The following is a 27911-nucleotide window of genomic DNA, read 5'->3' as shown; positions in this document are numbered from 1 at the left end:
TAAGCAGAAGCGTAGGGCCTATAGTTTCAGGTAGAATTGGAACTGAGGGAGAGAGGATACATGCGACTGTTTTCACGTCTCTGTCCTTCCCTTGTTCCACTGGTTGTCATTCCGTGATGGGCAGAGCAGCAGCAGGGTTCCTGGGAGCACACCTGTATTGGTAACAGCTGCAGTGAGAAAAGATGCAGGTCCAGGTAGGCAGATGGTGGAGGGAAGGACTCAGTCATCAAAGAATGAGCGGGGGACGTGGCGGCAGTCCGTTTATAGAGGTTGGAAGCTGCTGGGAGAGGAAGAAGGTACCGAGAAAACTCACGGCCAATGACATCTTTTTAACGTGAAACTCGCTCGAGTTCACGCTTGAGTTTCACGTTAAAAAAAATGCTTGAGCTGTGATATTAGTTTGTTTGATGAACACAAATCAAGAACTTTATAGGCATTTATAAAAATGTCTAAAGACCGTATCTTAGGCTTTTATGATTTCAGCTTACGTGCTGACTTTCTGAGAGATTTACAGATTTTTCTCCCTGTAGGTCAGAAGCCATTATGTTTTTTAAGTTCTGTCCAAATTCTGTTATGTTGGACTCGTTTAGACAGATACACAGAAATTAGCTATGTTGGTACTTGTTTTAACGAGGCCTGACCTGCTATCACTTTAGGGCTGTTAGAACATAATTTTTTAAATGTCCTTAGGTTTCTTAACTGCCAAGAGAGAAGGCCCCACTTGTGTGGTATCTTTCCTAAGAGCCGCTGACGTAAGTCTCTGCTCACTTAGTCTTCAGTGTTGAATAGTGAAAGCACAGCATGGTGTGCTTACCGCAGTTGGTTTAAGTCGCTGCCCGGGAAAATAGAACTCCCTGTTGTTAAGTAGTCTTAGGCAGAGCATTCGTCTGAGCTTCTCCAGAGGTGTTACTCTCTCGAGAACAAGCAATCGGAGATCATTCTCGAATAAGGAAGCAAACCCAGAGACACTAAACAGGAACACTTGTGTGCCTTGTGTATTGGGGTCATCGGTAGACCAGACTACCAGTGTTGTCTAAGAGCTCAAAATCCAACTGTTCTGTTTTATTGCCAGATGATTCGGAAAGGCGTATTTAAAGACCAACATTTTGATCAAAACCTCAACTTCATGTACATAGAAGTTGATAAAGTAACAGAGAGGGTAAGTGTCCTTTAGGTGTGCTACATTAGATGATGATCTCATTGTTGACGGATTGCGTGCCGGGTGGTTCTAGGAGATGCGAGTATTTTAAAACAATAAAAATAATTCCTGTTGCAGTCGGCCAGTTCCTGAATAAGACACGTCAGGCCATGGAAAAGATTTTAAAATGTCTGCCTAGTAGAACGAGTTTATTTTTATCGTATTTAGGCCCTTTTCTCTCTCCTTGGGTCCCTTTCTTGGTCTGGCTTCCCCTCCTGCTTCCATACTGCTGCCAGTGATCTTTTTGAAAACAAATCCGATCGTGTTACTCTCCCTGCTTAAAAATTCTTTCTTGGCGCCCTCTTACCTATAAGATAATGTATTTAACTCCTCAGAAAGACTGCCGTCCTCAGCGGTTCCCCCTCCTCACGACTCCATGGACCCCACCATCCCACACCTGGCAGTAGGCCAGCGGGCATGCTGCTTGTTCCAGACCTCCATGCCTTTGTTCACACCCCATCCTGACCTTAATCACTTAACTATGTTTTTGAATTCTCAGAATTCCTTTCTGTTGTCATTCTGATCTGTTCATAAAATTAAACTACAGAATGATGTTTAAACTATCATAGCTAACTTGGGGTTGACCCTTTCTCATTCAAGTTTTTTAGGTTATATATGTTTAGTAATTTATTTAGAGATACACATTTAAAAAATTATTTGTAGGAGAAAGTTACTGTCATGAGCACCATTAATCCAACTAAGGACCTGTTGGCTGACTTGATTGGGTGCCAGCGACTTCCTGAAGACCAACGTAAAAAAGTGCACCAGCTGAAGGACTTGTTGGACCAGATCCTAATGTTGGACCCAGCTAAACGGATTAGCATCAACCAGGCCCTACAGCATGCCTTCATCCAGGAGAAGATTTAAGCGAGATGAAGAAGCTCCAAGGGTTTGAGTAATTAAATACAAAGACTGAAGAAATTTCACAGCAGTTCATTAATGTATATAAACTTATAAATATTTCTCCTGCAAATTTGAGGAAGCATGATATATTTGAATTAACACCAAGGGTGATATTTCTTTTAGAAATGTTAGTTAATCTGTTCTGTGTCGTATGTGAAATTTCACTGTAGAAATGTTTCAGTTGCCAAGACTGCACAGAATTACGATGCTAATGTAAGTGGTTGCAGTTCACGTAAAAGACAAAAGCATCTGTTATAAAATGAGCAGTAATACTGGGTGGTTGATTTATTTTTAGCAAACTTGGCTTCGTTTTGGTCTCCAGGTAAAAAGGCCAGCGTAAATGCTGTTTATATTCACGTTTTCCTAGGTGTGTGTGTGCAGGCCACAGCAGCATGCCCTGGGTAGTCAGTGCCGAAGGGGCCTGTTCCTTCTTGAGCCTGCCTGCAGGGATGGCCTCCTCTTTTAAAGCAGGTTGTGTACAGCATTCAGTACACTGAAGGTAAGCTAAACCATCAACATCACTGGTGTTTTAAGATGTTATTTTATTGGAACAATTGACAAATGAGGGACATTAGCTTTGTGGCGGAATTCCCTGCATGTGTGATAACTGATCTCGTTTTATTTTTTGGCATTGCAACTGTGGCATAGTTACAATTTCTGTTCTGTTCATCACATTTGAAATTTGAAGAGTATGCGCTTGATGGATAGAGCGCCTTCAGTGTACTGTTTCTTATTAACTTTAATTTTTTTTAAATCAACTTGCTATAGACTTTATATACATTTTGTTTAAATACAGTTCCTAGTGACATAGAAACAATGCGTAGTTTTCATTTACTAATAACAAATGTTGAGGCCTGATTCTGGAAGTCCTCATATTTAAAAGTGAGATAGACAACATAATGAAGTTTTTAACTATTTGTATGTCATTTTGAAAGTGTACTGCTTTATGGTAAAAGTGTTTTTCGTTTGTTCATTGTTTTCATTATTTGTGATCATGTTGTCTTTCAATACAGGCATAAACCTTCCACTCTTGAACAAAGCAGCTGCTTTTTAAAAGCGGTAATTGCTTCTTTACCTTTTCTTCCTTTTGTAAGTGAAGCTTTCCTTTAAGGATGTGGCGTTAAGGTGTGTCTATTGCATAAACAGCTGACGCTCACTCCCTGTACAGTGAAGGTTGTTCTGCTGCGTGTGGCGGCGGGCCACGCAGATCTCTGTACGCTCTCAGTGTGCATCACTAGGTAATAAAGTCTTTTGTGAACAAGGCATTTGTAGCCATTTTTAAAAGTTGTTGTCTTCAGTGCTGGTAAGTCAGGTAAACGATGTAGAGTTAAAAGCAACCTTGCGTTTCTTCCTTTAAGTCTTTAACTGAAAGAATTATTTGTTAAAGGGGTAAACCTAGCCAGAAGGTTATCATTTTATTAATAACTAGGGTCCTAATTATTTCATCAAAAAATTCTACCAGTATTGTCAGCTTTCAGTGTAGTGAGGTAATTCCTGTAGGTTATGGGGTATAATTCAGGATTTAACTAATGTTTCTGCTATTTTCTCACTTTTCCTTCTGATGGTGCGGAAAGAGAAAAAGGAAAACGGGGCACAGGCCACTCACCGCCTTCTCCAAGGGGTCTGATTTGCTGAGACACCAGCTTCACCTTCCTAACAAGGTTATTTCTGACAGCATGTGTAGATAAACATTTAGCAACAATTTAAAACAAAATCATGTAAATCGGTTTGGTTTTGCAGCACGAAGAAATTAGTATTTTTTAACATGATAGCAGAGAATTTTCAGAAATGTATGTAATCTTTTCTGTTTGGGTGGTAAAATTAATGCTTGTCTCCCTGAGGAATGTGGAAAATCATCAGATTTTAGGGGTTTAAATAATATTTTTAAATTGTAAATGGGATTTTTTTATTCACCCAGGCACCTAATTACAACAAGCATGCACATTTTGGTGCATCCAAGAGTGGAAATCAGAGTAGCAGCATTCTTCTGGTGGGTTGTCCTCCATTTAAAGGCATGAAATGCACTACAGCCAGGAAGGTGATAGGTGATACGATAGGCCAGCTTTGACTCTGTACCCCCGTCTCCTCGTGGTTCAGACGTAAACTGACATAAACGCCAGGTGGTTCTCATCCTCAGGTGGCGACGCCTTGTACACAAGGCGCCACAGGTGCAGCTTTCCTACCTGAATGAACGGGTGGTGACTTGCCCACCGCTGTTCACCTTGGTGACAGTGCTGCATGGTCAGGCCTCTCCCGGTCATTTTCACTCAGAATATTGATAGTTAGCGTCCGTATGTTTCTGGTGATTTTCATGGCTTCATTTTATATACTTATTTAAGTAAGTTAACTTCCGCGTAGAGACAGTTCATCTTATGCCTTCAAAACTGTTGCGTGTTCTTTAAAAAACAAAGTTGCTTGTTCCTTGTTCTTTGTGTTTTAGGCGCAGCTCGGTGGAAGATGATGACACCAGAAGACATGAGCTAAGGTTTCTGTGCTATAAAAGAGTACAAAAGAATCCTCCACTCAATTTCTGTCTAGCTTTTTAGTTTTCAGCATTATGATTTGGCGTGCATTACTGTTGGGGGGTTTCTGTGCTATAAAAGAGTACAAAAGAATCCTCCACTCAATTTCTGTCTAGCTTTTTAGTTTTCAGCATTATGATTTGGCGTGCATTACTGTTGGGGGCTTAGAGCGGCGCCCCTGTGCTCACTGTGAAGTTTTCGCTTTATCACGCGTCCTGCCTCTCCCCCGCTTCCCCCCCCCCCCCCCCAGGATGAGAATGGTGCTCAGATCTGGTGCTGTCGGCCGTGTGGGTGGTGAGGTTCCACGTCACACGTGGTTGTCAAAATTGGTCCCTGAGGATTAGACAGACAGTAGCCGGCGGAAGAGCCTCGGTCTGAAGGCAGCCGCCCCCGTGCGGTGCCACGTCTCCTTGGCTGGTGCAGATGGTCGGAAGGAGCCCGAGAGCGCTGCTCAGCGCCCGGGGCGCCCTCTTCTCCAGCTCACCCGCGGTGTCTGTGTTCAGCCGGTGCTCCAGGCGCGGTCTTGAAGTAGACCAGATACCCAGAGCGCTGCCAGCGTTCCTTCCTAAGGGAGATGGCGAGGGCACGGTCCGTAGATCTTTGAAGTTCCCGAACTCAGCATTCCTTGATTTATCTACTTGAAAGGAGCCCTGTAAGCAGTGTCTGTCCACACACGCGTAATTGTATTGGAGTCTGTAATGTTCTGAGGCAGAGAGACGTGGAGCTCCGCAAGCCCTCTGCTGGGTGGGCCCAGGGCATGGACCGTCCTCTGCAGACGCGCGGTCAGCTGCTGTGTAGTTCCTCTCACGAAGGTCTTGCTGTATTTCACTTTATGGCAAAAATGATGCCAAGTGATTGTGAGACTTCAGGGTCCAGAAGTCCTGGGACGTAACCCACAGAGATGGCATCGTTCTCTCTGTAGTTGGGGGGATAGTTGAGCGTACACATTTTAGACACCGTGCTCTGGGTAGACCTGTTCTCGAAGGTTACCATCAGAAATGAGGCTGCAATGTCAGGGTTTTGAAGGGAGTGTCTTGTCATAAATTTTAAGACCCTCCCAGCATTTGTATTCACCCTCACCTTCAAGTCCTTATTAATAGCGTCCTGTTTCTTGATTCCCCAGTGCCTGCTTCATTCCATTCTACTTTTTCTCAAAATAATTTTGTGTTTAAAAAAAACTGTTTTTTGCCATTATAATTACCACTTTCTTTTCCTGACTAAAACAAATACTCAGGACATTTTTACAGTCACAGTGTTTTGGGTATGTGGTGGAGGCAGTGAGGTGCAAAGTTCTCAGGTTTGTCCCTTTTTGCATTCTTCCCCCTCCCCTTCACCTGGACTTCTGTAGCTGGCCGGGGGAGAAGGAGAATCTCTGAAACGGGCATCACATGTCTTCAGATTTAGGCCGAGCAGTTGAGGGAATCCCCTTTTAAATGTCGAGATAGGAAAGAAGCCAGGTATCACATGCGCAGTTACCTTGTGTCAGTTATCATGACATTGTCAGAAACTGGGCCTCACAAAATAAAGTGTTTTCTTTTTCATAGAATCCTAGTTCAGGCGTATATTTAACGTGAATTTTATCATTCTTTTCTGAGACGAAATGTCCTTATAGAAATGTTCACTACAAATTCATGTGTTTTACACGTCAACTCGTGTACACTAAATTGACTTTTAAAATGCGTTCCAGTTATTTTGATAGATATCATCATGGTATCTTTAATTTTTCTTCCCCTGTGTGTAGGGTAAGGGACTGTTCTTCTGAAGAATCTTTCCATTTAGTGATCAAGATATGGAAGCTCATCTCTGAAAATACTTGACATGTACCCTAATTATTCCCAGTGTCATTTGAATTGTAAGTTGCATTTCAGCAGCAATGTTCCCAGTTGACTTATTAGGAAAATGTAATAAAATGTGCCTCTTGTTACCATACTGCCTCCTGAGTTTTCATTGCTCGAGTTTGGTATCTTGCATTTAGCTTTAGGTCAGAAGCACTCTTTCTTACATGATCTATGATCATAGATGTGCTTTGCGAAGTGTTTTGTGCTCAGATATGACCGGGAACCGCCACGTTAGGGAAAGTTGTCGGAAGACGTCCAGCAGGCTTTGTGAGTCTCACGCAGGGGAGGGTGGGGAGGAGGTCCCGCCGAGGGAGCGGACCTGCGCTCGGAGCCTGCAGCCCGGAGACAGCCTGCAAGCCGCGGAGCGCGGAACACACGCCAGAGGGTGCTGTGTTCTCGTTCCCGCCACACATGCTTGCTTCCCTTTTCCTAGGGAGAGAAACGATGCGTAACGGGATGACCCCTTCCCGCAATGACTTAAATCAGTCAGTTCATTGCAGGCAGGGAAGCCTGACGAGTATTGGACCCCTGTCCGCTTCTGCCCATTCTTTATTTTCTCCTAAGGAACTGTCTTCAGCTTTAAACAGAACAGTGATGAAATGCTTAAGAGGAACAGGGAGGTCATGCGAACCTTCAGCACACGCAGAACAGGACCGGAGGGCGGAGGGCAGAGGCCCAGACTGGCTTTGTAGAGCACGTCCGACCCAGCTGGAGCCCCTGCCAGCGGTGGCTGGCCAGGCCGTCTGGTCAGGTCGTGGTGGTTGGAGCGACGGGCTGAGTGGCAGCGGCTCTGGAGAGCCTTCGTGTCAAAGCCCCGGGCGTGTTTCCTGTTCGGCCTGGTACAAGACTAAGGTCTACGTAGTCATCTATCCAAAGTGATGGGCAGGGGTCATGAGATCCTGTTTTTATTTAGGGGAAGTAGTATGCAGGGTGGATTTAGGTTGATGGCAACTTTCAGCACGGGCTTTCTTCTCCGGATGAGAAACTCAGACTCTACCTCAGTTAAGACCCGGAAAGGAGCCAAGAAGAAGTGTCAGTGCCGGAGGCTAAACGTGGGATCCACGAGCAAGCCGGCAAGCCAGAGTTAACTAGAATTTCCTGAGCAGGATTACTTTGTACGTGTCTGTTGCAAACTTTGCCAAATGTTTCTGCAAAAACAGTGGTAGAAGTTGACTTCCAGCAGGTCTGGGAAGTAGCAAAATGTCTTGAATTTGTTGATAACTGCACATCAACCCGCCCCCCGTGGTGAGTTTTTCTCCTCACCGGTCTGTATCTGTTGCCTGTTTTCCCCCATCGTTGGACGCGGTGCCTCGTTCTGGGGCCTGGGTTTAAACACCGGAAAGAGAATCCCAGCAACTCTGTTTTAACCAAGTGCTCCAGACATGTTACATAATTACTAGTCCCTTTGCCTCATAATTGAAGTCTTAGCAGTGCTGCTAACAGCGTTTACATAACTACATTTAGAGCCATTTGGGACTCTTAACTGAAAGCTATCTGGTAGGTGTTTCAGTTGTTACTTTCTTTTATTTTTTTAGGTCCAATGGCATCCTAAATAAAACAGTCTGGTTATGTTCCCAATGAGAAATTTGCCATTACCTACCCCTAAGACATCAAAGCCCAGAATCAGTGTTCCCGCACCCCTCACTCCAAGAGACGAAATCCTTCAGCGCGGCATTCTCGTGGAGCCCCCGGCAGACACTCCGCGCACGCCTCCTGCTTCCCGCCCTCCCCCCCCCCACGCCCGGTCCCACTGCTGGTCTTTCCGGAAGCCAGGGTGTATGTGCCTCACTCCATACCAGGTCCCCAGTGCCCGGCACGTGCCTCCCGAGAAGTGGGACGCTGACGGTCTATCGTGAGCTTGTCAATCCGGTGACGGTCCAGTGCCGGGGCAGCCCACCAACCGCTCTGCCCTCCTGCGCCCTTCCTACTCTCCCTGATGACGTGCCTGAGTTTGCCAGGCACTTCATTGACTTGATCTCACGTGATTATATGAGATAAAAGGTATCCTACTCGCTTTACAAATTGGGTAAGTGAAGAACAGAGAGGTTAGGGAATCTGCCTGGGGAGTTGGGGCTGTTAGTGGCGGCGGAGCCTGGGAGCCAGTGCTCGAAGCTGCTTTGCGAACGTCACAGCCCTCTGTGACGGGTGAAGTCCACTCCAGTCAAACGCCTTAAAGGATGTCTACCACCTGCCAAGCAGTGACCGGGCTGCAGCAGTGGACAAAATGCATGTCCCTTCCTGAAGGGTTTACAAGGAAAAACTAGCTCATTCCAGCTCTACAGGTGAGGGGCTAAAAATCGAAACACGTAAAGAAAGAAGAAAATGAGAATGGATACAAAGGGCTGGTACGTAAGGTTCAGGACTCAGAATTGTAGGCAGGAGTAAAGAGAGCTGGTGGACGAAACGAGGAAGGTCATTGCAGGTTGGAACTGAGTGAAAGTACAAGTCCATGTCTGTATTACAGTCTGTGAATGGGATGTTACGCCATTTGGCTAAAGACACTAATTCTATGGGATTTGGGTAAAAGTCTATTATAATAAGGGATCCTGAACAACTAAGTTTATTTGTTACTGCTGTTGATGAGGTTCCAGAACGTTCTTTGAAATTAACCTAAGAGCTAAGTATACTCTGAGCCCTGCCTCCAAATACTATTTGAGCCTCTTGTTCTTTTCCTGACGATAGAACAGAGGAAACAAGCTACCTCTTGTTGCAAACAAGTTGCCTCTTCGACATTTATTTCAATTGTCCCTTCAATCATCTCACCCATCCCTAACCCGAATATTCCATCTTATTTAGGGGGATGATACACAGAAGCTTAATACTGACTGCCTTAGTGCCGGGGAGGAGTTTGGGGGTGGGAAGAAGCCTTTCCCTTTTGGTAATGTTTGAGGTTTTAATCATGTGTGTGTGTGTTTCAACGTTAAATGAAAACTAATTTGAACTCACTCACCATCCACCGAAACCAAAGCCCACTACCCCCCGAAGTATCCAAACTCTGATCCACGCGTGTCACACCGGGTTTTCCCCTTTACAGTGTTTTTCAAATATGTTGTTCCAAGAACCACCTGCAGTAGGATCACCTGGGATGCCTTCTTCTGCAGAGTGGATCCCTGGGCCCGACTCCCAAAGATTCTGTTTCCGTAGGCCTCCGGGAGAAACCAGGACTCTCCTTTTTTGTTTCCCTGACTCTTAAGTACAGTGAAGTGTCATAGTTTCCCTTTCTCACCGGTTAATGAGGTAAGCTCTGGCTGTCTGAGCTTTATCTAACCAAGGTTAACACTTCCAGCAACAAAGAGCCTTGGGGGAAAATCCCATGAACTGAGAGATTTGGGCTGCTCTGTGGACAGTGGCCTTCTCCCATTTTTCTTCAATATCCTAAAACAATTGAGATCTGAGGGAAGTGGGTTGTTTCAAGCCTGAACCTGTAGCTAGGCCCCAAAGAGAAATGATCTTGCTTTCCTGTATATGACAAAGGGCCTGGGGAAGGGAAAGTTTCTAAGGATTCATGGGAGGACCTAGAGGATCTTGTATGTTAATTTAACAAAATAGCAACTTCTTTAGCTTTTAATGGCCAAGCAAATACCCAAAGTTTAGGTCAAAATGACAGACAAAGGAGATTTGTCGAGATGGGAAGGGAAAGAAGCAAAGGGTACCAGTGGAGGAAAAAAAAAATCACTGAGAGAGACAAATACTACATGATGTTGCTTATATGTGGAATCTTAAAAAATGACGCAAACGAACTTATTTGCAAAACATAAACAGACTCGCAGACACAGAAAACAAATTTATGGTTTACCAAAGGGGAAGGGATAAATTAGGAGTTTGGGATTAACAGATACACACTACTATATACAAAACAGATACACAACAAAGACCTAATGTATAGCACAGGGAACTATATTCAATATCTTGTAATAATGGAAAAGAATCTGAAAAAATATATACATATATATGTATAACTGAGTCACTTTCCTGTGTACCTGAGACTAACACAACACGGTAAATCAACTCTACTTCAATTCAAAAAAGAAGAAAAATCACTGACTCTCATGATTGTTTAATAGAACAGAATAAAAGAATAATTGTACCAGCGATAAATCTATCAGCCATTTATTGATGATGGAATCACACTGGGAAACAATCACAACAAGAACCACCCTGAACAGAATGGTTTTCCAAGTGAAACATTCCTTTGAAACATAACATGTAAGAGACTCAAATACGTCATCAGGGAAGCCCTTGGTTTATATGTAGACATCTCAGCTGCGACTGTCACAAAGTTCCACTCCACAGCACATTCAGGAATTGTGTGTGTGTGTGTGTAATACCTGTACCTCGGGATGAGGAACCATATTTTTGCCAGGCTTCTTGGAATAGACCTGCTCACGTTGAGATGCAGGAAAGAAAAGTTATTTTTGGTCGATGGGTGAGCACTTATCCTTAGCTATCAACGAAGGTGATTAACAGTTTAGCTTCTGAATACAGAATGGTCTGTTCAGTACCATGTCTTTTCGGTAAAGTTTCTTTCTGGTCCTTGGTGGTGCCTTAATTTCTTCCCTCTGATTTTCAGGAAAAGACAGAGGTGTAGGTGAAACTGGTGTAGGAGACTTTAGTGGCAGACATCTGGTTGAGACCATTTTAACCAGCACCCGAGCTGTCTCGGCAGGAGCAGGCTTGGCTGAGTTCTCGGCACGGGTTTAAAATGGAGACCTTGGGGTTCTTAAAGTCGTCGTAAGCTGCAATCACCTGTTTTGTGGTGGGTGAGGTTTTCAGAGCTGGTCTAGAATTCCACTTGTACTTCCCAGCACGGCTGCAATTCCACTTGGGAGCATTGTATTCAAGCTTGCAAGAACCAGAATTGGTTTTCCTTTCCTCGTGACTTTTCTCTACACAAGTTGTCTGAAGACCCACGGAGTCGGAAGGTTTGGGCTGTCTCATTCTGGGTACGGCTTTGGAGGAAGAGGGCTGTTCGGTGGCTAAGGGAGCACGGAAGGAGGTCTGCAGTCTCGGCCGTTCTCTTTGAATAGTCATGCGCTGCAATCTCTTTAAGTCCCGTAAACGAGCTGCCAAATGTTCCAGAGAGCTGTCTAGAGGCTCCGTTGTCATTTTCCAATTTTCAGATTTTGAGATGGCTAATTTGTGCAAGTCCAGGGTATTGAAAGGAGGGGGAAGAAAATCAGGATATGGAAATACTTCACTTGGTTCTTCTGTGAAAGAGTCTTCAACATTTTCTATTGTTTCTGGCTTTAGGTTCAGGTCCATCTTTTTAAAATAGCTGAGTAAAGTATCATTTGCTTTTTCATTTTCTGATAGATCACTTTCATCTGTTAAATTTTCTTCCACACTGCTGTTTCCATACTTCAGATTCCAATTTGGCGCAGTTAAAAGTTCGCCACTGTTGTTTCCTAGAGTTGAGCATAAATTAATATGAGGCTCATTTCTGTCCTTAAAAAAGTCTCCATCAGCATAAGGCCAGCAGTGACTTAATGGCGTCTGCAGGGCAGGGTAGGAGCCAACTGGCTTGTCCACTGAAGCACTTGTTAGTGAGTGGTTCACAGCGAAGAGCCTTATGTGATTACTGGTCACATTACAGCCAGTTTCCACTGAAGGTTTTTTGAAATCCCTTAAAAAATGATTTATTTAATGAATGGTTGGTTGCCTAGAATTAAAATGCTATTAAAATGATAATGAATAAGAAACCTTATCGAAGACTAGCTAATGTTTGGTTCCCAATGGCATATGTGTATCTATCTGTAACAGAAACATGTTAATTTTCAAACATGCTCTAATTATATACAGCTATATACATTTTTTAAAGTACAGATTAAAACAGTAACTGGGCATCCCTTTGTACATGCACAGGTGACTAGATCATTATACCTACAAATGGCTAACTGGCTATGAATGGCCACTAGGCTGAAAGTGTCTAATTACAGCTATTTGCCTATGATATATTGTACGTTCAACTACGATGCCTGAAAAGGAGGCTATCCAACTCAAATTGAAATTATAGTGAAATGATTATTTACCCAGAATTAGATAAAAGGAAACTCAAAGAATGTAGTTAGGTTACTTAAGAAGGGCTTCTACTTTAGCCACTGTGGTTTTTTAAAACGTATTCTAACAACAAAGGAAGCAAAACAATGTCTATCAAACAAAAATTATCCCAGATAGAGTCTATTGTAATGTTCATCTTTTAGTTTAGGATCAAATGAAAACTGCAAGAAAGCCCGGCCACAGAATACTGAGTTTACAGTTAGTGCTTACTAGAAATACTGCCACGGAAAGATCTGATGCGTTAATTGACATATTTATAGCCCCATTATCTTCCTGCTGCTTTTAAAGCCAATTTACACTAAAGACAACAAAGCAGTCTTGAAGGATTTTGAAAAGTACGGAAAATAATACAAAAATTTTTACTTAGCTAATAAATACTCCAGCTTTACTGACTTGCCTCTGAAAAATCACAGGAAAATCACCTTAAATCTATAACTGATAACAGACACAATCCATGTAGTACAGTTAAAAACAAAAAAAGCATGGCATCTGGATGCGGAAGACCTAAGCTTGAACCGCTTTGCCACCAAGGGGCAAAATGGAAATTAGAATACCCACCCTGGAGGTGGTCTATTATATGAATGTACTTTGCAAATTGTTAAACACTAAATGAAAGCTATGGTGACTTTTATTCTTTCCTTGTTGACAGCATATTGAGGAGAAACATCTCAGTAGTAAAGTGTCTCACTGACCGCAAGCTTCCAACTCTGCACCATCACCAGGCCTCCCCAGTATCAATCACGAACACCCACCAAACGCGTGATTCTGTTTCGTCCTCACGACAGCCCCATGAGGTCGGCAGCTTCATTCTCTACCTTTGACAGATGAGGGAACTGAGGCCCAGACTGGCTGAGGTCGCTCATCTCATAGGTGGTGGAGCTGGGATTAAACCCTGGCATTGGGTCCCACGTTCACGTCTCCAACCCCTGCGCTCTGCCGACTCATTTACGTCCTCTCACGTCACTTGACCTCTTCCTTTGAGTTCCTTCTCTTAAAGCAGGCTTCCTCCCCCCATCACCTCCCGCATCCCCAGGACATGAGTCACTACAATCCCCTTCGCGCCTCTTGGTTCTCCCCTCAATGTTAGCGCTAGGTGAGCTGTGTCCCGAGCCACACAGGGGAGAATCCTCAGCCGAAGAGCCAGCGGCTGTCAAGGGACCCAACCACACAGTTGTTAAAACTGTGTCGACAAAAGAGAGGAACGCAACTCAGCATCCCCTTTAAATAATACGCTATGTAAAAGCAACACCCGGCGGTGCTCGATACATGTTAATTTCGGCGGTGCTCGATACATGTTAATTTCCCAATTACAGTAACCTTCATTTTGAAGAAGGCTTCTAGCTGGTTCTCACGCACACCAAAGTTTAAGAAGCAAAAAGTAAGAATTCAAATCCCAGGAAGGGACTGAAGCAGGGAAGGGGGTGTGAGAGCATGAACCAAGCCTTCACATTCTGGTTCAACCATCTGGTACCTGTCACCTGCTTCCATGTCCTCACCCGTAAAACAGGGACAATGACAACAGCACCTCCCTTGCAGGACTGTCCTGAGGGTTAAATGAGTTAATACGCGTAAGGAACGAAAATCATTCCTGGCACGTGAATTATTACTTTCCTATTACGGTTCCTTTTCACTCGAACGGGAAGTCCAAACTCTCTCCATCTAGACCCTCCCGGTAAAGGCCCAGTCACCTCTTCACCACATACTGTGCTGTCTGCCAGCCATGTCCTATCTTAGGGAGCGTCGCTATAACTTCCGCTATAACTACTTGCACACAATACTTTTTTTCTTCTGTTTGTTTTCTGGCCTCGTACTTCAGCTGAGCAGTTAACTCATCTGTACTTAGATTTATTTCAGTAATTTAGGGGTTTACAAACATAAATATTCTCTCACCTGTTCTCCGTGGCACTTCCTTTGTTGAGAGGATAACTCCATAACTGGAATACCCCTTGTTTACTATTCTAAGAACAGGAAAACCATGGACAACATTTTAGTCAGTAACTGCATGTCTTTTTTTAAAAAAATAATACTTTCAGAGTGTGATGAATAAAACCCTACCTGTGTTCTTTTGGGAGCAGGCTCTGACAAAGTAAGTTCCAGCATGAGTTGCTCTACTGGAATTTCCAAATGGTTCTATAAAGCAGCAGAAGACTTTTAAACACATGACATCTCTGTTCCCGACTCTTGTTCTAAGAATGTACAGTTCTTGTTCTAACCAAGCAATATATAGTAAAGTCCTATAATACTCCCTCATATCCATATAAACGGTTTTTACTGACCTCAGTAGGAATTAGTATAATCTGTTTATAAACATCAACTAAACAGTGTTAACTAATAAGCCTTGACTATCATTAAGATTGTCTTTATTTTATTAACTGTTTCATTTTTGATCAAAAAAAGTAAATGAAAGATTCATTTTTTTTCACTACTTCAAAACAAAATATAACCATTTCAGCTGCTTCAAGATATCTTAAGGGCTGAGACCACTTCCCTTTTGGCAGTGACTGGAAAGCATTATCTTCACTACAATGTTAATTTCCATTTATAACACTGTTATGTTGAAGAAAAGTAATATAGTAAGATATTTAATGCCCAATTTGCAGCCTTGTAAAATAGTAAATAAGGGCTTTGACTTGTTTGAAGAACTCTATAGAAATAAAATTTTAAAGTTTAACTTTGAGGAAAGAAATTTTATTTAAGGAGCATACATGGTAATGTTAAAATAATGTTTTGTGAATTACTTAAAACCAAATACCTATCCTTACCTTGTTCATTTTGTCTGAAAGAATGTGTATGAAAAAAAAGACAATTAATAGGTACATAAAACTGGTGATATTCAAAACGAGCCCCCCTTTAATATGAGTCGTTGTTCATATTATAAATTAGAATATAAATTTTCATATATTTATAAGTATAAATATAAATAGACACATCGAGGATTTCTTACCACCCGTGGCACCATCCCTTCCAGGTGGGAGGTTTTTATTTTCAGGAATGGGTACTTCTGTATCCAAATTCCAGTGAGATAAGTTCTAAAACAATATTTGTTTTAGGATAAACTTAATGTAAGAAAAATTTAAAAGCTCAAATACATAATATTACAAGTCCCTTGGTTAAAATATAACAAAAGGCACAAAGTTCCATGACCGGCCCCCTCCCTCCTGTAAAGGACACTCAGCATTTGTGAGGAGTGGGCAATGTTCTCATCAAACTATCGTCAGCTGGATAACACCTCTTAGGAAATGAAAGGCTTTTATAAGAATTTATGATTTCATTCACATTTTGTTAAAATGACGGCACACCAGTTTTCAAAACTTGTGATTTAAAAAATATGTTAAAATGTCCAGTCCACAATGGCACAGTCACCAGATTCTATACATCTGAGTACCAGATCTGAAAGAGTATAAAAATCTTTCCGTCAACCGGACAAGATTCTCACATACTCAGCACTGACCAGCCCACCTCTCATTCTAGACTCCAGATGCTGAGAGACACTTAGGAAATATTTTTTAAGGCAAAAAATGAATAAGGATAGGTACACTATCTATCGAGGGTTTATGTTCCAGACACTGTGCCGAGTGGTATGCGGGAGAAGCGTGGGGTGTGTGCAGGAGAGGGATGTGATCATTTATCCTGGAAAGGGAAACTGAAGAGGTGAGCAGTTAATTTTAAAAAGTGATCTTTGAGGGATGAACTCTTTTTTTTTTTAATCTCAAATGAGAAAATCCTTTGCAAACCAAACTCCAAGCAGGTAGTACTAGGTATTATCTCTGCACTAAGGAGAAACAGGGACAAATAAGCTTAAGTACAGGATGAGGATTTAATTGATCCACAGGGAAGTTATCTCTCGACAGGAAGGAGGGTTGAACATGGGAATGTGGGCTGCAGATTATCTTTCTCTGGAGGTTTTCATGAAAAATAAAATTAATAAAATTCTCTGCTCTCTGAGATAACATGCATTGGATCTAGTCTCTGCATGAGAATCACCAGGGGAGCTCTTTAAAAATAACAGTTGAAGAAAATGGCACAGATTCTGATTCAGTAAGATGAGGCCAGATATTTGTATTTTTAAAGCCTCCTGACAGATTCTCAAGCTTCTCTCAGCTCTGTAATCCTGGTTCCCTAAGGTACAAAATAACCTGTGAGAGAAATAGCCTTACCTTAACATGATAAAGGGGAGGTGATGAAAACCATGCTGGTGAGGTCAAAGAATAAAAGTAACCAAATTCGTCAGCCAGTAAGGAAGGCTGTCAGTAGTCCATGAAGTCAGCCAGACTGCAAACTGCCTACAGGGTGGGCATTGGTTCTACTATTTGATATCCACCTGCCTTACCAATATTTTTCACAAAACACGTGTGAGAAAATTTAAAAGGTGAGCACTGCCCGACGGTTCAAGGTGGCATGTTTCACCAAATCCAACTGCAATTAGAAATGCTTGGAGGACTTCCCTGGTGGCGCAGTGATTAAGAATCCACCTGCCAATGCAGGGGACACGGGTTCGAGCCCTGGGCCGGGAAGATCCCACATGCCGCGGAGCAACTAAGCCCATGTGCCACAACTACTGAACCCGTATGCCACAACTACTGAGCCCGTGTGCCACAACTACTGAAGCCTGAGCGCCTAGAGCTCGTGCTCCGCAACAAGAGAAGCCACCGCAATGAGAAGCCCGCGCACCGCAACGAAGAGCAGCCCCCGCTCGCCATAACTAGAGAAAGCCCGCGCGCAGCAACGAAGACCCAACGCAGCCAAAAATAAATAAATCAATCAATAAATTAATTTTTTTAAAAAAGAGAAATGTTTGGAGATTTACAAAGAAGCTGGTTAGCTTTTCCTTTGTTAAAAGACATAAAAATTTTCAGGGAACTCTACTCAACACTCAGTAATAACATAAATGGGAAAAGAATTTGAAAAAGAATAGATGTTTATGTATAACTGAATCACTTTGCTGAAACTAACCTGAAACGAACACAACATTGTTAACCAACTATACTCCAATATAGGATAAAATTTTAAAATAAAAATAAAAGAAAAATTTCCATTCGGTATCCCCCGACGCTGCTTCCTGGGCAGCTGCCGTACCTCTCGGGAGACGGACGCGCGCAGCCTGGGGCCGCTGTCCTCACCATTTCTTCCCCCCGTCCCGCTTCTCTGTTTCCTCACAATCTTGCACAGGTGTGGGACAGGCACGCTGAGGGTACTGCACGAGGCTGATTTCAAAGAGCGCGTGAACTTGGGCTCCGCATCCAAAGGAGCTCAGGAGAAAGCCTGGAACGCGGGAGAGAGGGCGTGGGGTGAAGCGGGGTAGCAACAGGAAATTAACTGGAAGCCAGAGGCGATCAGACAAAAACGGGGGCACAGAAAAAGCAAGGCGGGAGCTCTAAATGACGGAAGAGGAGGAAGTGAAGGTCTGAAGTGAGAAGGGAGATACTTTCAGACAGGACGATAAAACACAAATTAGCAAAAGTATGGTGAATTATCTGGAATTAAAACACAGGGTCATGAACTCTGCTTTAATGATTTAAGCCAGCTGCTCCGTTTGAAAGCAGGATTAACCTTACACACGGCTACACGGGCACAGCCGACACTCCCATATGCCTCAGAGGTACCAAAAGGCCCGCTCCTGTTTAAGGCATCAGTCTCCGAGAACCACAGGGTCATAAAACAAGTGAAGCAATCTTTAAGGCGTTGCTTAAACGGATTAAGGCATTGCTTAGGGCATGGGTGTCTGCAAAAAGCCACAAACCGAAGCCACCGCAGTACTCAGAGTCTTTCCAGTCGTTTACAACTGTCTGTCCCCTAGAGGAAGGGTGGGTCCTGAAGACGCAGAGAACGCAGCTCAGGGATGCTTGCTCTGCATCAGTAAGAACCGATCCACCTGCGCCACGCCCGGGCGTAAGGACCGGGAGGGAGGCGCGCGCGGGCGCTGGAGATCCGGCGCCGCGGGGTGTGCGGGGTGAGTGCGCGGCCCGGCCTCTGTGACGGGGACCCGGGGCGGGGCCGGGGGGTGGGCGTCCGGCAGGTGCGGGCCGGGCCGCCTCTTACCGCTCGGCGCCGCTGGCCACCGGCTCGTCCCCGGCGGCGTCTCCGCGGGCGCTGCCGCCCCGAGGCCCCGGCCGCTCCGCGTGCACAGCCTCCGACTCGGCCCGCCTGCAGAGAGGACTGAGGGCAGCACGCGGCCGGAACGCGGCCGGCGGGGCCGCGACCCCGCCCCCTGACCCCCGACCTCGACCCCACCCACGGCCCCGCCCCTGGCCCCGCCCCCTCCCCCTCGCCGTACCCGGACCCTAGACTCCGGCCCTGTCCCCGACCTTGAGCCCAACCTCGCCCCCGACCCCGGCCCTGACTACGCCGGGCCACGACCCTGATCCCGATTCCGCCCCCGCGCCACCAGGCCGGGCTGTGTGTCCAGTGCTGTCCACGCTGCCAACATGCAGTGTCCCCATAACTGACGTGAGAGCAGGAAGGTGTCCCAGCTGAGTGCAAGCCCGCCTCTGGGCGGGTCCTCATGAGTCCAGATTCGATTATACGACAAAGCACTGACATTTGAGCCAGAAATGGGGGTGGTACTAATGCATTCTGTGCGTGTAACACCCAGCTCTGGACTCAACCCCCTAAAGCCTCATTAAGCAGCTAAATGCACTGGTTCTTAATATCTGGGGGGAGGGATCCTTGGAGAAAAATGCAGAGGCACCAGATGCTCACCACCATTTCAAGGGTTTCTCAGATCTCTGACTCCCGCCTCCACCCCCAGCCCCTAAGTGTGTCCCCCATTTCCATTTTCCTCTCAGAAAAGCCTTCCCTGACTCCACTTTAAAGAAGCCCTTAAGCAGTGCTCTTCAAATTTATAAATATTTGAAATAAAATTATGTGGGTAAAACACACACACAAAAATAAAGAAGCCCTTCCCATGCACTTTACTGCATTTCAGAACCCCCATCTTTCTTTCTTCCCTGCACTCCTCACCATCTTGTTTGCTTCTTTGTTGTCTGTCTCTTCCCAGCAGAATATGACTCCATGAGGGCAGGGGCCCTGCGCGTCTAGTTCACTGCTGTATCCCCGTCACTTTAAAACTGTGCTGGGCTCTTTTCCATCTTGCAAGATGGCGGGTGAAAAGGCTGAGAAGCCAGATACTAAGGAGAAAAAACCTGCGGCCAAGAAAGCTGATGCTGGTGGCAAGGTTAAAAAGATGAAGCAGGGGGCTTCTCTGGTGGCGCAGTGGTTGCGAGTCCGCCTGCCGATGCAGGAGACGTGGGTTCGTGCCCCGGTCCGGGAAGATCCCACATGCCGCGGAGCGGCTGGTCCCGTGAGCCATGGCCGCTGAGCCTGCGCGTCCGGAGCCTGTGCTCCTCAACGGGAGAGGCCACAATAGTGAGAGGCCCGTGTACCGCAAAAAAAAAAAAAAAAGAAAGTTGACATTAAAATATCTGTAAAACACACTACAGAGTTTTAATAAGCTGCAGAATAAGGAACAATGATTCCATTTTTGCCAAAAGAAGACTATGTATTTGTAAAAGCAAATATGTATATAAATGCATAGAAAAGAGTTCCAGAAGGAGACACAGCAAATTCAGGGTGGTGCCTACCTCTGAGGAAGGATAGAGATGGGAGGGAGGAAGATGTTCCCTTTGCTATTGACTTGAACCAAAAGGACCGCCTGGTATTTCTCCAGCAAAGACGGGTTTATTCAGGATCAGAAGAGAACCGCAATTTGGGGTCTGCAACCTTGGGGAACCACCGGCAAGTCTCCACATGGCATGGGAAGGATAACATCTTATAGAGAGGGAAAGAAGTTAGGAGGGCAACAAAAATAGTAAACAAAGAGTCTGTGGTTGAGTCCTAGCAGGAAAGAAGGGAATCTTTCTTCTTTCTGGTTGGGCTCAGCTCTGAATGCAGGGGTGAGAGCTCCCCCTGCTGGTCTCTCGGCTCTATTTAACTGAGGCTTCTGTTCATTCATTTTTTACACTATGTATACTTCTTTAAGTTGTTTGATTTTATTTATTCCAGTGGAAATCTTTTCATGTGTCTTTAATTTTTGTAACTAAAATGCAATTTTAAAATCGGAAATACAGTGAGCGTTTATGTGAGGTTGGAGAATTGGGTTTTGATTTCCCAGTGATATTCCAGTTAAATGTTGATTTAGTTTGTTCTCTTAGCCTCCCAGTGTAGACACGAATATTGATACATCTTTAGCAGCTGGTAGTGTTCATGCCGTGTAGACTGCTGTCCATTTCATTAGACGTGAAGTTCTGACAACCAAAGCAAACCCTATGCTCTTCCTATTGTTCGGGCAAGCCTGTGGGAGCTGCTGGGCGGCCCAGCTGTGTGGTCACTGAGCCTTCACCCACTGGGCAGGAGCTCCATATTCCAGGCCTGCTCTTGACTCACTTGGAGTCGTTTTTCTGGCCTCTAAGGATCAATCTATTCATCAAGTCATTAAACCATTTAGTCCGAATGCCAACCTATGGTCCCTTGAGCCAATTCTTTGTCCCTTAGGTCTCTGTCAATTATCCTACCTAGGAGGGACCTTCAGGGATTCAGCCTGAGAAATAATGGGGGCCGGACAAGCACTGATCTAATTCCTAATCCAATGCAGGGTCCCCCTGAGTCTCTCTGAGGCTCAGCTTCTCTTCCTACGGTAGGTGTGTAACAGCTTATTTTCTATGCACCCAAATGGCTTGCAGAGATGCTCATAGCACAGCCTGCAAACTGGCTTCCGCTTCTCAAATTGTCACCAGTTGGCAAAGAGATAACAAGCTTACACTACAAGATAACTCAGCTATGTCACTAAACACCCTGCGTGGTTCAACTGACTCCCCTTCTCCTTCCCTCCTTCCCTCCCTCCTTCCCTTCCTATCTCCTTCTCTCTGTCTCCCTCTTTCTCCTTCCCTCCCTTCCTTCCTTCTTTTTGGAGAAGATGGTTTTAATGAAGGAAGGAAGTAGAGTACTGGATTACATTCTGGCACAAGCTCTTTGGGTCACTACGGATGGGCGATTTGGTTAGGGGCCAACTGAGGTCAGTGTGAAGCAGTGGCAGAGTGTGGTTAATATCGCTGAAGATAAAAAACGTAGTCCAGTTACTTACCATTCGTTTGAGAATCATGCAGAGATTACACCAGTGACCTTCAGTCCCTGTGGTGGTGCGAGCACACCTGAGCACACCTGCTTTGTTCGTTCATTCACTCATTTCTTGCTGTGCGTCTATTAGACGTCTAGAACCAGGCTACGGTCTAAATGTTGCTCGCTGATATTTTTGGAATGAAGAAACGGCAGAGACCTCAATAGCAGTTAAGTGGCACAAACAGTCTTTCTCAAATTAATGGCGTCTTACTCTTGCTGTGCAAAGCTGGAAAGGAACACTGAATTGTATTAATGATTGTTCTACTAGTAGGTGAGAATTCTGAATTCTCTGGCTTAGAAAGGATCTTAGAAAGACATCGATTTCCCAGAGAGATTCATCTGAGCCCCAAACCAAGCAGTATGCCCCTGTGGAGAAGAAAAGTCAACAACAATGCAAATCAGGGGTGGAAGAGATGCCATTTGTGGAATAAAAACACAAAGGAGCCTCCAGTGTCAACCATAGCTGTCAGGTAGGTGCCTGACTTTTGTCCTATGCAGGCATATTTAGAGATGGATAGGGTGACCACAAACCCTCTTTATGCCTTAAAAAGCTAAAAAGTGACTTAATGTTGTCTTTGGCATATACGGTGAGTGTGAAGACAAGCATTGCTCTGTATAAAAGCACGTGAGTCCCGTTTGCACACCTCCCCGTGTCTGCAGGAGCCCTCATTGGGAGAAAACTCATGGAGACTGGAGCAGGTGCGTGGGTTCCCCACGGGCCATCGCATTCCAGGTCAGTGAGCAGAGACCTAGCAGGGCTGGAGAGGGATTCTTAGGGACCCAACCACCGAGCTGTAGGGCTTTTATGCTGCATGAGTTGGGAAGCACCAGCCCACCCCAAGCATGACCAGGACCTAGGATGATATCATATGAGTGGCAGAACTTCGGCTTTACACCTAGTCTACAAGATTTCTTCCTTTAAACATAAGTACGTACAGCTATAAAATTTCCCCTTAGCACTGATTTGACTTTATCCCACAAGTTTTGGTATGTTGTGTTTTTATTTCATTTGTTTCACGATATATTCTAATTTCCCCTTTGACTCATTGGTGGTTTAAAGGTGTGTTGTTTAATTGCCGTATATTTGTGGATTTTCCAATTTTCCTTCTGCTGTTGATTTCTAGTTTAATTCCATTGTAATTAGAAAAAGATATATGATTTTACTCTTTTTAAATTTAGGGCTTCCCTGGTGGTGCAGTGGTTGAGAGTCCGCCTGCCGATGCGGGGGACACGGGTTCGTGTCCCGGTCCGGGAAGATCCCACGTGCCGCGGAGCTGCTGGTCCCGTGAGCCATGGCCGCTGAGCCTGCGCGTCCGGAGCCTGCGCGTCCGGAGCCTGTGCTCCACAGCGGGAGAGGCCACAGCAGTGAGAGGCCCGCGTACCGCAAAAAAAAAAAAAAAAAAAATTAACACTTGTTCTGTGGCCAAACATATGATCTTTCCTGGTTAATGTTCCATGTGCACTTGAGAAAAATGTGTATTCTGTTGTAGTTGGGTGGAGTGTTCTGTACACATTGGTTAGGTCCAAGGGATCTATGGTGTTGTCCAAGTTCTCTATTTCCTTATTGATCTTCTGTCTGGTTTTCTATCCACTATTGAAAGTGGGGTATTGAAGTCTCCTACTATTATTGTAGGCTGTTTCTCCCTTCAATTCTGTCAGTTTCCTTATATATATTGGAGTTCTAATATTAGTGCGTAAATGTTTATATCTTCTTGCTGTCTTGACCCTTTTATCATGGTATTATCCGTATCTTATAACAGCTTTTGAGTCTATTTTGTCTAAAATAAGAGCCATCCTCCTCTCTTTTGGTTACTATTTGTATGGAATATCTTTTTTTCATCTTTTAACTTATGCATGTCGCTAGATCTAAAGTGAGACTCTTATAGGCAGCACACAGTTGAACCCTGATTTTTTAATCCTTTCTGTCAATCTGTGTTTTTTGATTGGAGGGTTTAATACATTTAATTATCAATAGGGCAGCACTTACTTTTGCCATCTTGTTTCCCGTATGTCTTACATCAGTTTTTTGTCCCTCATTTCCTCCATTACTACTTTCCTTTGAGCTGATATTTTTGTGTTGACACATTTTGCTGCCCTCCTCACTTCTTTTTGGGTGTTTTCTTTGTGGTTACCATGCGGGTCACAGATAACATCCGAAAATCATGATGATCTGTCTTAAACTTTTACCAACTTAACTGCGTACAAAAACTACTGATTTACAGCTCTGCATCTCCATTTGTTTTTTTTATTTTTTATTTTTTGCGGTATGCGGGCCTCTCACTGTTGTGGTCTCTCCTGCTGCAGAGCACAGGCTCAGCGGCCACGGCTCACGGGCCCAGCCGCTCCGCAGCATGTGGGATCCTCCCGGACCGGGGCACGAACCCGCGTCCCCTGCATCGGCAGGCGGACTCCCAACCACTGCGCCACCAGGGGAGCCCTCTCCATTTGTTATTGATGTCACAGATTACATCTTTATATATTATATACCCATTAACATAGATTTATATCTTAAGCATTTGTCTTTTAAATCCTGTAGAAAATAAAAAGTGAGGTTACAAAGCAAAATTACAATAATAGTTTTTTATTTGTGTGCATGTGTTTACCTTTGCTGGAGAACTTTATATTTTCATGTGGCTTTGACTTACTATCTAGCATCCTTTCATTTCAACTTGGACTCCCTTCAGCATTTCTTGCAGGGCACATCTAGTGGTAACGAACTCCCCCAGATTTTGCATAGGAATGTCTTAAATTTCTCCCTCATTTTTGAAGAACACTATTTGCCAGATGTAGAGTTAGCAGGTGACAATTGTTTTTGTTCTTTCAGCACTTTCAATATATCATTCCATTGCTTTCTGGCTGCTGAGAAATCTGCTCATCTCATTGGGGATCCCTTGTGTATGATGAGTTGCTTTTCTCTTTCTGCTTTCAAGATTCATGCTTTGTCTTTGACAGGTTTGATTATAATGTGTCTCAGTGTAGGTCTCCTTGTGTTTATCCTGCTTATAGTTCATTGAGCTTTTTGCATTGTATATCATGTCTTTCCTCAACCTGTGTTAAGTTTTTAGCCATTATTTCTTCAAATATATTGCTCTGTCCCACCGTCTCTCCTCCTCCTGGAATTCCCATTGTGTGCACACTGGTCACTTGATGGTGTCCCACAAGTCCCTTAGTCTCTGCTCACTTTTGTTCTTTCTTCTTTTTGCTCCTCAAACTCAATAATTTCAAATGGCTTTAAGTTTGCTGATGCTTTCTTCTTCCTGTTTGAGTCTGCTGGTGAACCCCTCTAGTGAATTTTTCAATTCAGTTATTGTAATTTTCATCTTCAGAATTAATTAAAAAAATAATTTCCATCTTTGTTAATATTATGTCACACAGTGTTCTCCTGATTTCCTTTAGCTCTTTGCCCATGTTTTCCTTTAGCTCTTTTGAACATATTTGACAGTTGTTTTAAAGTCTTTTTCTAGTAAGTCTCATGCCCGTGTTTCTTCATGGACTATTTGTTCCTTTGAATGGGTCACATTTCCCTGTTTCTTTGCATGCCTTATGACCTTTTCTTGAAAACTGTGCATTTGAAAGAACAGCCACGTCTCCCAGTGCTTGCACACCTCTGTGCAAGGCCTTGAAATGGCGGGCCCACGAGTCTTGAGGCCAGCCCAGGCCTTTTCAGGTTTAACTGGGCATGACTCCTGTCTAAGCCTGTGTATAGGTTTAATTTTTGGTTTTGTTTTTTTTAATCCTGCCCCCCCACCCCCCAACTGCTTTTAAATGTCTTCCCAAAGAGTCTCAGTCCAGCTTCTTCTCAGGGTCTTAAATGCTGTAGTCTTCCTCTGCTTGTAATCTTTCTCTGCATCCACGGGTGTGCAATCAATTTGTACTTTTCACGTGTTTCAGTGCCTTCTGTGGCTTCTAGCCCGGGACCCAAACTATGCCAATGTTTCCATCTGAACTTTGAGTCAGGCAAGACAGCAACCAATCCCTCAGGCAACTCAGACAGGCCAGCATGTTGCAAACAAGTTCCAGTCTGTTCCTTCCATCCCAAGAGGAGGAGGTGGGAAGTAGACTAATTCCTTCCAACCACATCATGCAGTGGAGTAGGTGGGGCAAGAGTAAAAATGTCACAAAATCTCCTATCATTTTTAATGTAACTTATTTCTTGATTGGACATTCACTTGTTTGCTGTAGATGTCTGACGGGTTTCTGTAGTAATTTGATGTTTCTGTTGGGCGATGAGGACCTGAAACTTCCAACATCTTGCTGATGTCACTCTGATTATTTTTCCTAGTATTTTTTTCTCTCTGTACTTCACACTGCTTAGTTTCTGTTGATTTATCTTCTAGGTTCTTTGACTCCTTTGTCATCTACATTCCGCTAGAGTCCCTCCAGAGATTTTTTTTTTTTTCCCACATCATGCAGCTTGTGGGATCGAACCCAGGCCACCACAGTGGAAGTGCTGAACCCTAACCACTGGAATACCGTGGGATTCCCTAGAGAATTAGTTTTAAATTTCAGATTTTCAGTTCTAAATATTTTATTTGGTTCTTTTTTTTTTTTTGTAGCTTGTTTCTCTGATGAGAATTCATGTAGTTTTAATCATTTCAAGTGTGTTTTTCTTTACCTTGTGGAGCACAGTTATGAGAACTGCTTTAAAGTCTTTGTGGGACAATTCCAACATCTAGGTCATCTCGGGATTGACATGTGTTGTCTTTTTTCACCTTAGTGTTCACACTTTCATGGTCTTTTGTATGTTGATAATTTTGGATTGTGTCATGGACACTGTGAATATTATGTTGCCTGGACCCTGAGTTTTGTTGAATTATCTGGAGAATGTTGATTGTTTTGTTTTAGCAAGTAATCAACCTGCTTAGGTTGAGACTACAAGCTGTCTTGATCTTGTGTTAGTGGTGCTTAAATTCCCAGTTTACTTCCCAAAGCCTTTACCATGTTGGTTTGAGCCTGTCCCACTTGTGAACCTAAGCTGTGTAGGTTTACACCTAGAATTAGGGGAGCATCTCACTCCTTCTCTGCTCTGGGATTCTCCTCTCCAGCCCCAGGGAATCCTTTTCCTGGTTAGAGAGATGTTCTTCTTGGCCTCAAATTTTCTTTTGCCAGTCACACCATGGCAACCACTGCACCGCTGCACAGTTGGGCCTGCCTTTGGGGCATATGTCCCGTGCTCAGGACAGAGATCCCAGCAATTGTTTCCTAATGTCCCACAATCTCAGAAACTCATGGGCAGGTGCTTCTCCACATTTTGATGCCTTACCATAATCCATCTGCTTTTGTTTAATGTCAGCATCCTCAAGCCACTGTTTTTCACCTTTTTTCCAGAGATGTTAGTTGAAGTCAGTGGGAGGGATGGGTGGCTCATGGGGACACAGTGGGGCTGGGACTCTCTGACCCTTACTGGGACTCTGACTCTGGAAAAGCTACTTACATCTCCATGCCTTGGACTCCTTACTTGTGAATGGGCAGCAGCAACAGTTTACCTCATTTTAAATTCTGGGCATTGTTTTTTGAGGACAACATGTGCTTACGGGCATTAAGCACTGGAAGCACATAGTAAGTGCTCAGTAAACATGAATGGGTTATTACTATTAATGTATTTCCTGTAAGAGTGAACACTCTGGATTAGGATTACTGGAATAAAAAAATTGAGAATTAAGAGGTCCGGTGGGTTGGCTATCTAGCTGCTGATGCTTGAAGGAGGTTAAAAAGGAAGGAGGACATTTAGAAGAGCAAAATCTTCCACGCCAATCCTACAGCCACTGGAATTAAACTCGTCAAGTGACTGATATGGCAGCCATCGAAACAGAGAGTCACAAGGACAGTTAAGGCAGCTTTCAGGTGTGCTTTTTATAAAGGACCACATTAAACGAGAATGAAGGCTATATGATAAACGAGGAAATAATCACTGATACAGAACATCACTTTCCAATGAAACAATCCAATCCCTTCATCCCTTTTTATCAAATTATAGGGGGCGAGATGAAACTAAGATTCTAATTCATCCTCTAGTAATATTGTTCCCTGTTTGTTCCCCCTGCCAGACGGCTGAAAAAGAACACGCGACCCACCGAAGATCTTGACTCGGTCATCCAGAGACTGTCGGTGTTTGGGCCAATCAAGTCAGTGAGCCTGCGTGGATGGCAAAGTGCAGTAGTGGTTTTTGAACACACGGTCTCAGCCTGCAGCACTGTGAATGCCTTTCGGAGCAGGACGCTGGGCACAATGTTTCAGTGTGCCTGGCAACAGCGATTCATAGCGAAAGACGTAAGACTC

General features: G+C 44.1%; 2 protein-coding genes across 2 annotated transcripts in view; one reads left to right on the top strand and one right to left on the bottom strand.

The window, feature by feature from the left end:
* PRP4K (pre-mRNA processing factor kinase PRP4K) overlaps positions 1-3364 on the top strand; it is a 37751-nt gene extending 34387 nt beyond the window's left edge. The window contains exons 14-15 of the mRNA XM_065885360.1: positions 1073-1159; positions 1862-3364. Of these exons, the coding sequence (XP_065741432.1) occupies positions 1073-1159; positions 1862-2065 (291 nt within the window). The 3' untranslated portion in view covers positions 2066-3364. The remainder of the gene's footprint in view (positions 1-1072; positions 1160-1861) is intronic.
* A 7506-nt stretch (positions 3365-10870) lies between these two features.
* FAM217A (family with sequence similarity 217 member A) lies at positions 10871-27074 on the bottom strand. Its single transcript, XM_065886020.1, is given in 11 exon segments — positions 10871-11138; positions 11140-12084; positions 14409-14476; positions 14574-14648; positions 15281-15294; positions 15463-15547; positions 15904-15908; positions 17676-17780; positions 18259-18311; positions 18558-18662; positions 27067-27074. Coding segments are annotated over 11 exon segments (1731 nt in total).
* Between the last annotated feature and the right edge of the window lie 837 nt (positions 27075-27911).

This window comes from Phocoena phocoena, chromosome 10 (assembly GCF_963924675.1).
Source record: "Phocoena phocoena chromosome 10, mPhoPho1.1, whole genome shotgun sequence".
NCBI classification, from domain to species: domain Eukaryota; kingdom Metazoa; phylum Chordata; class Mammalia; order Artiodactyla; family Phocoenidae; genus Phocoena; species Phocoena phocoena.
Note: the sequence above shows the minus strand (reverse complement) of the source record. Positions and strands in the feature narration are given on the sequence as shown.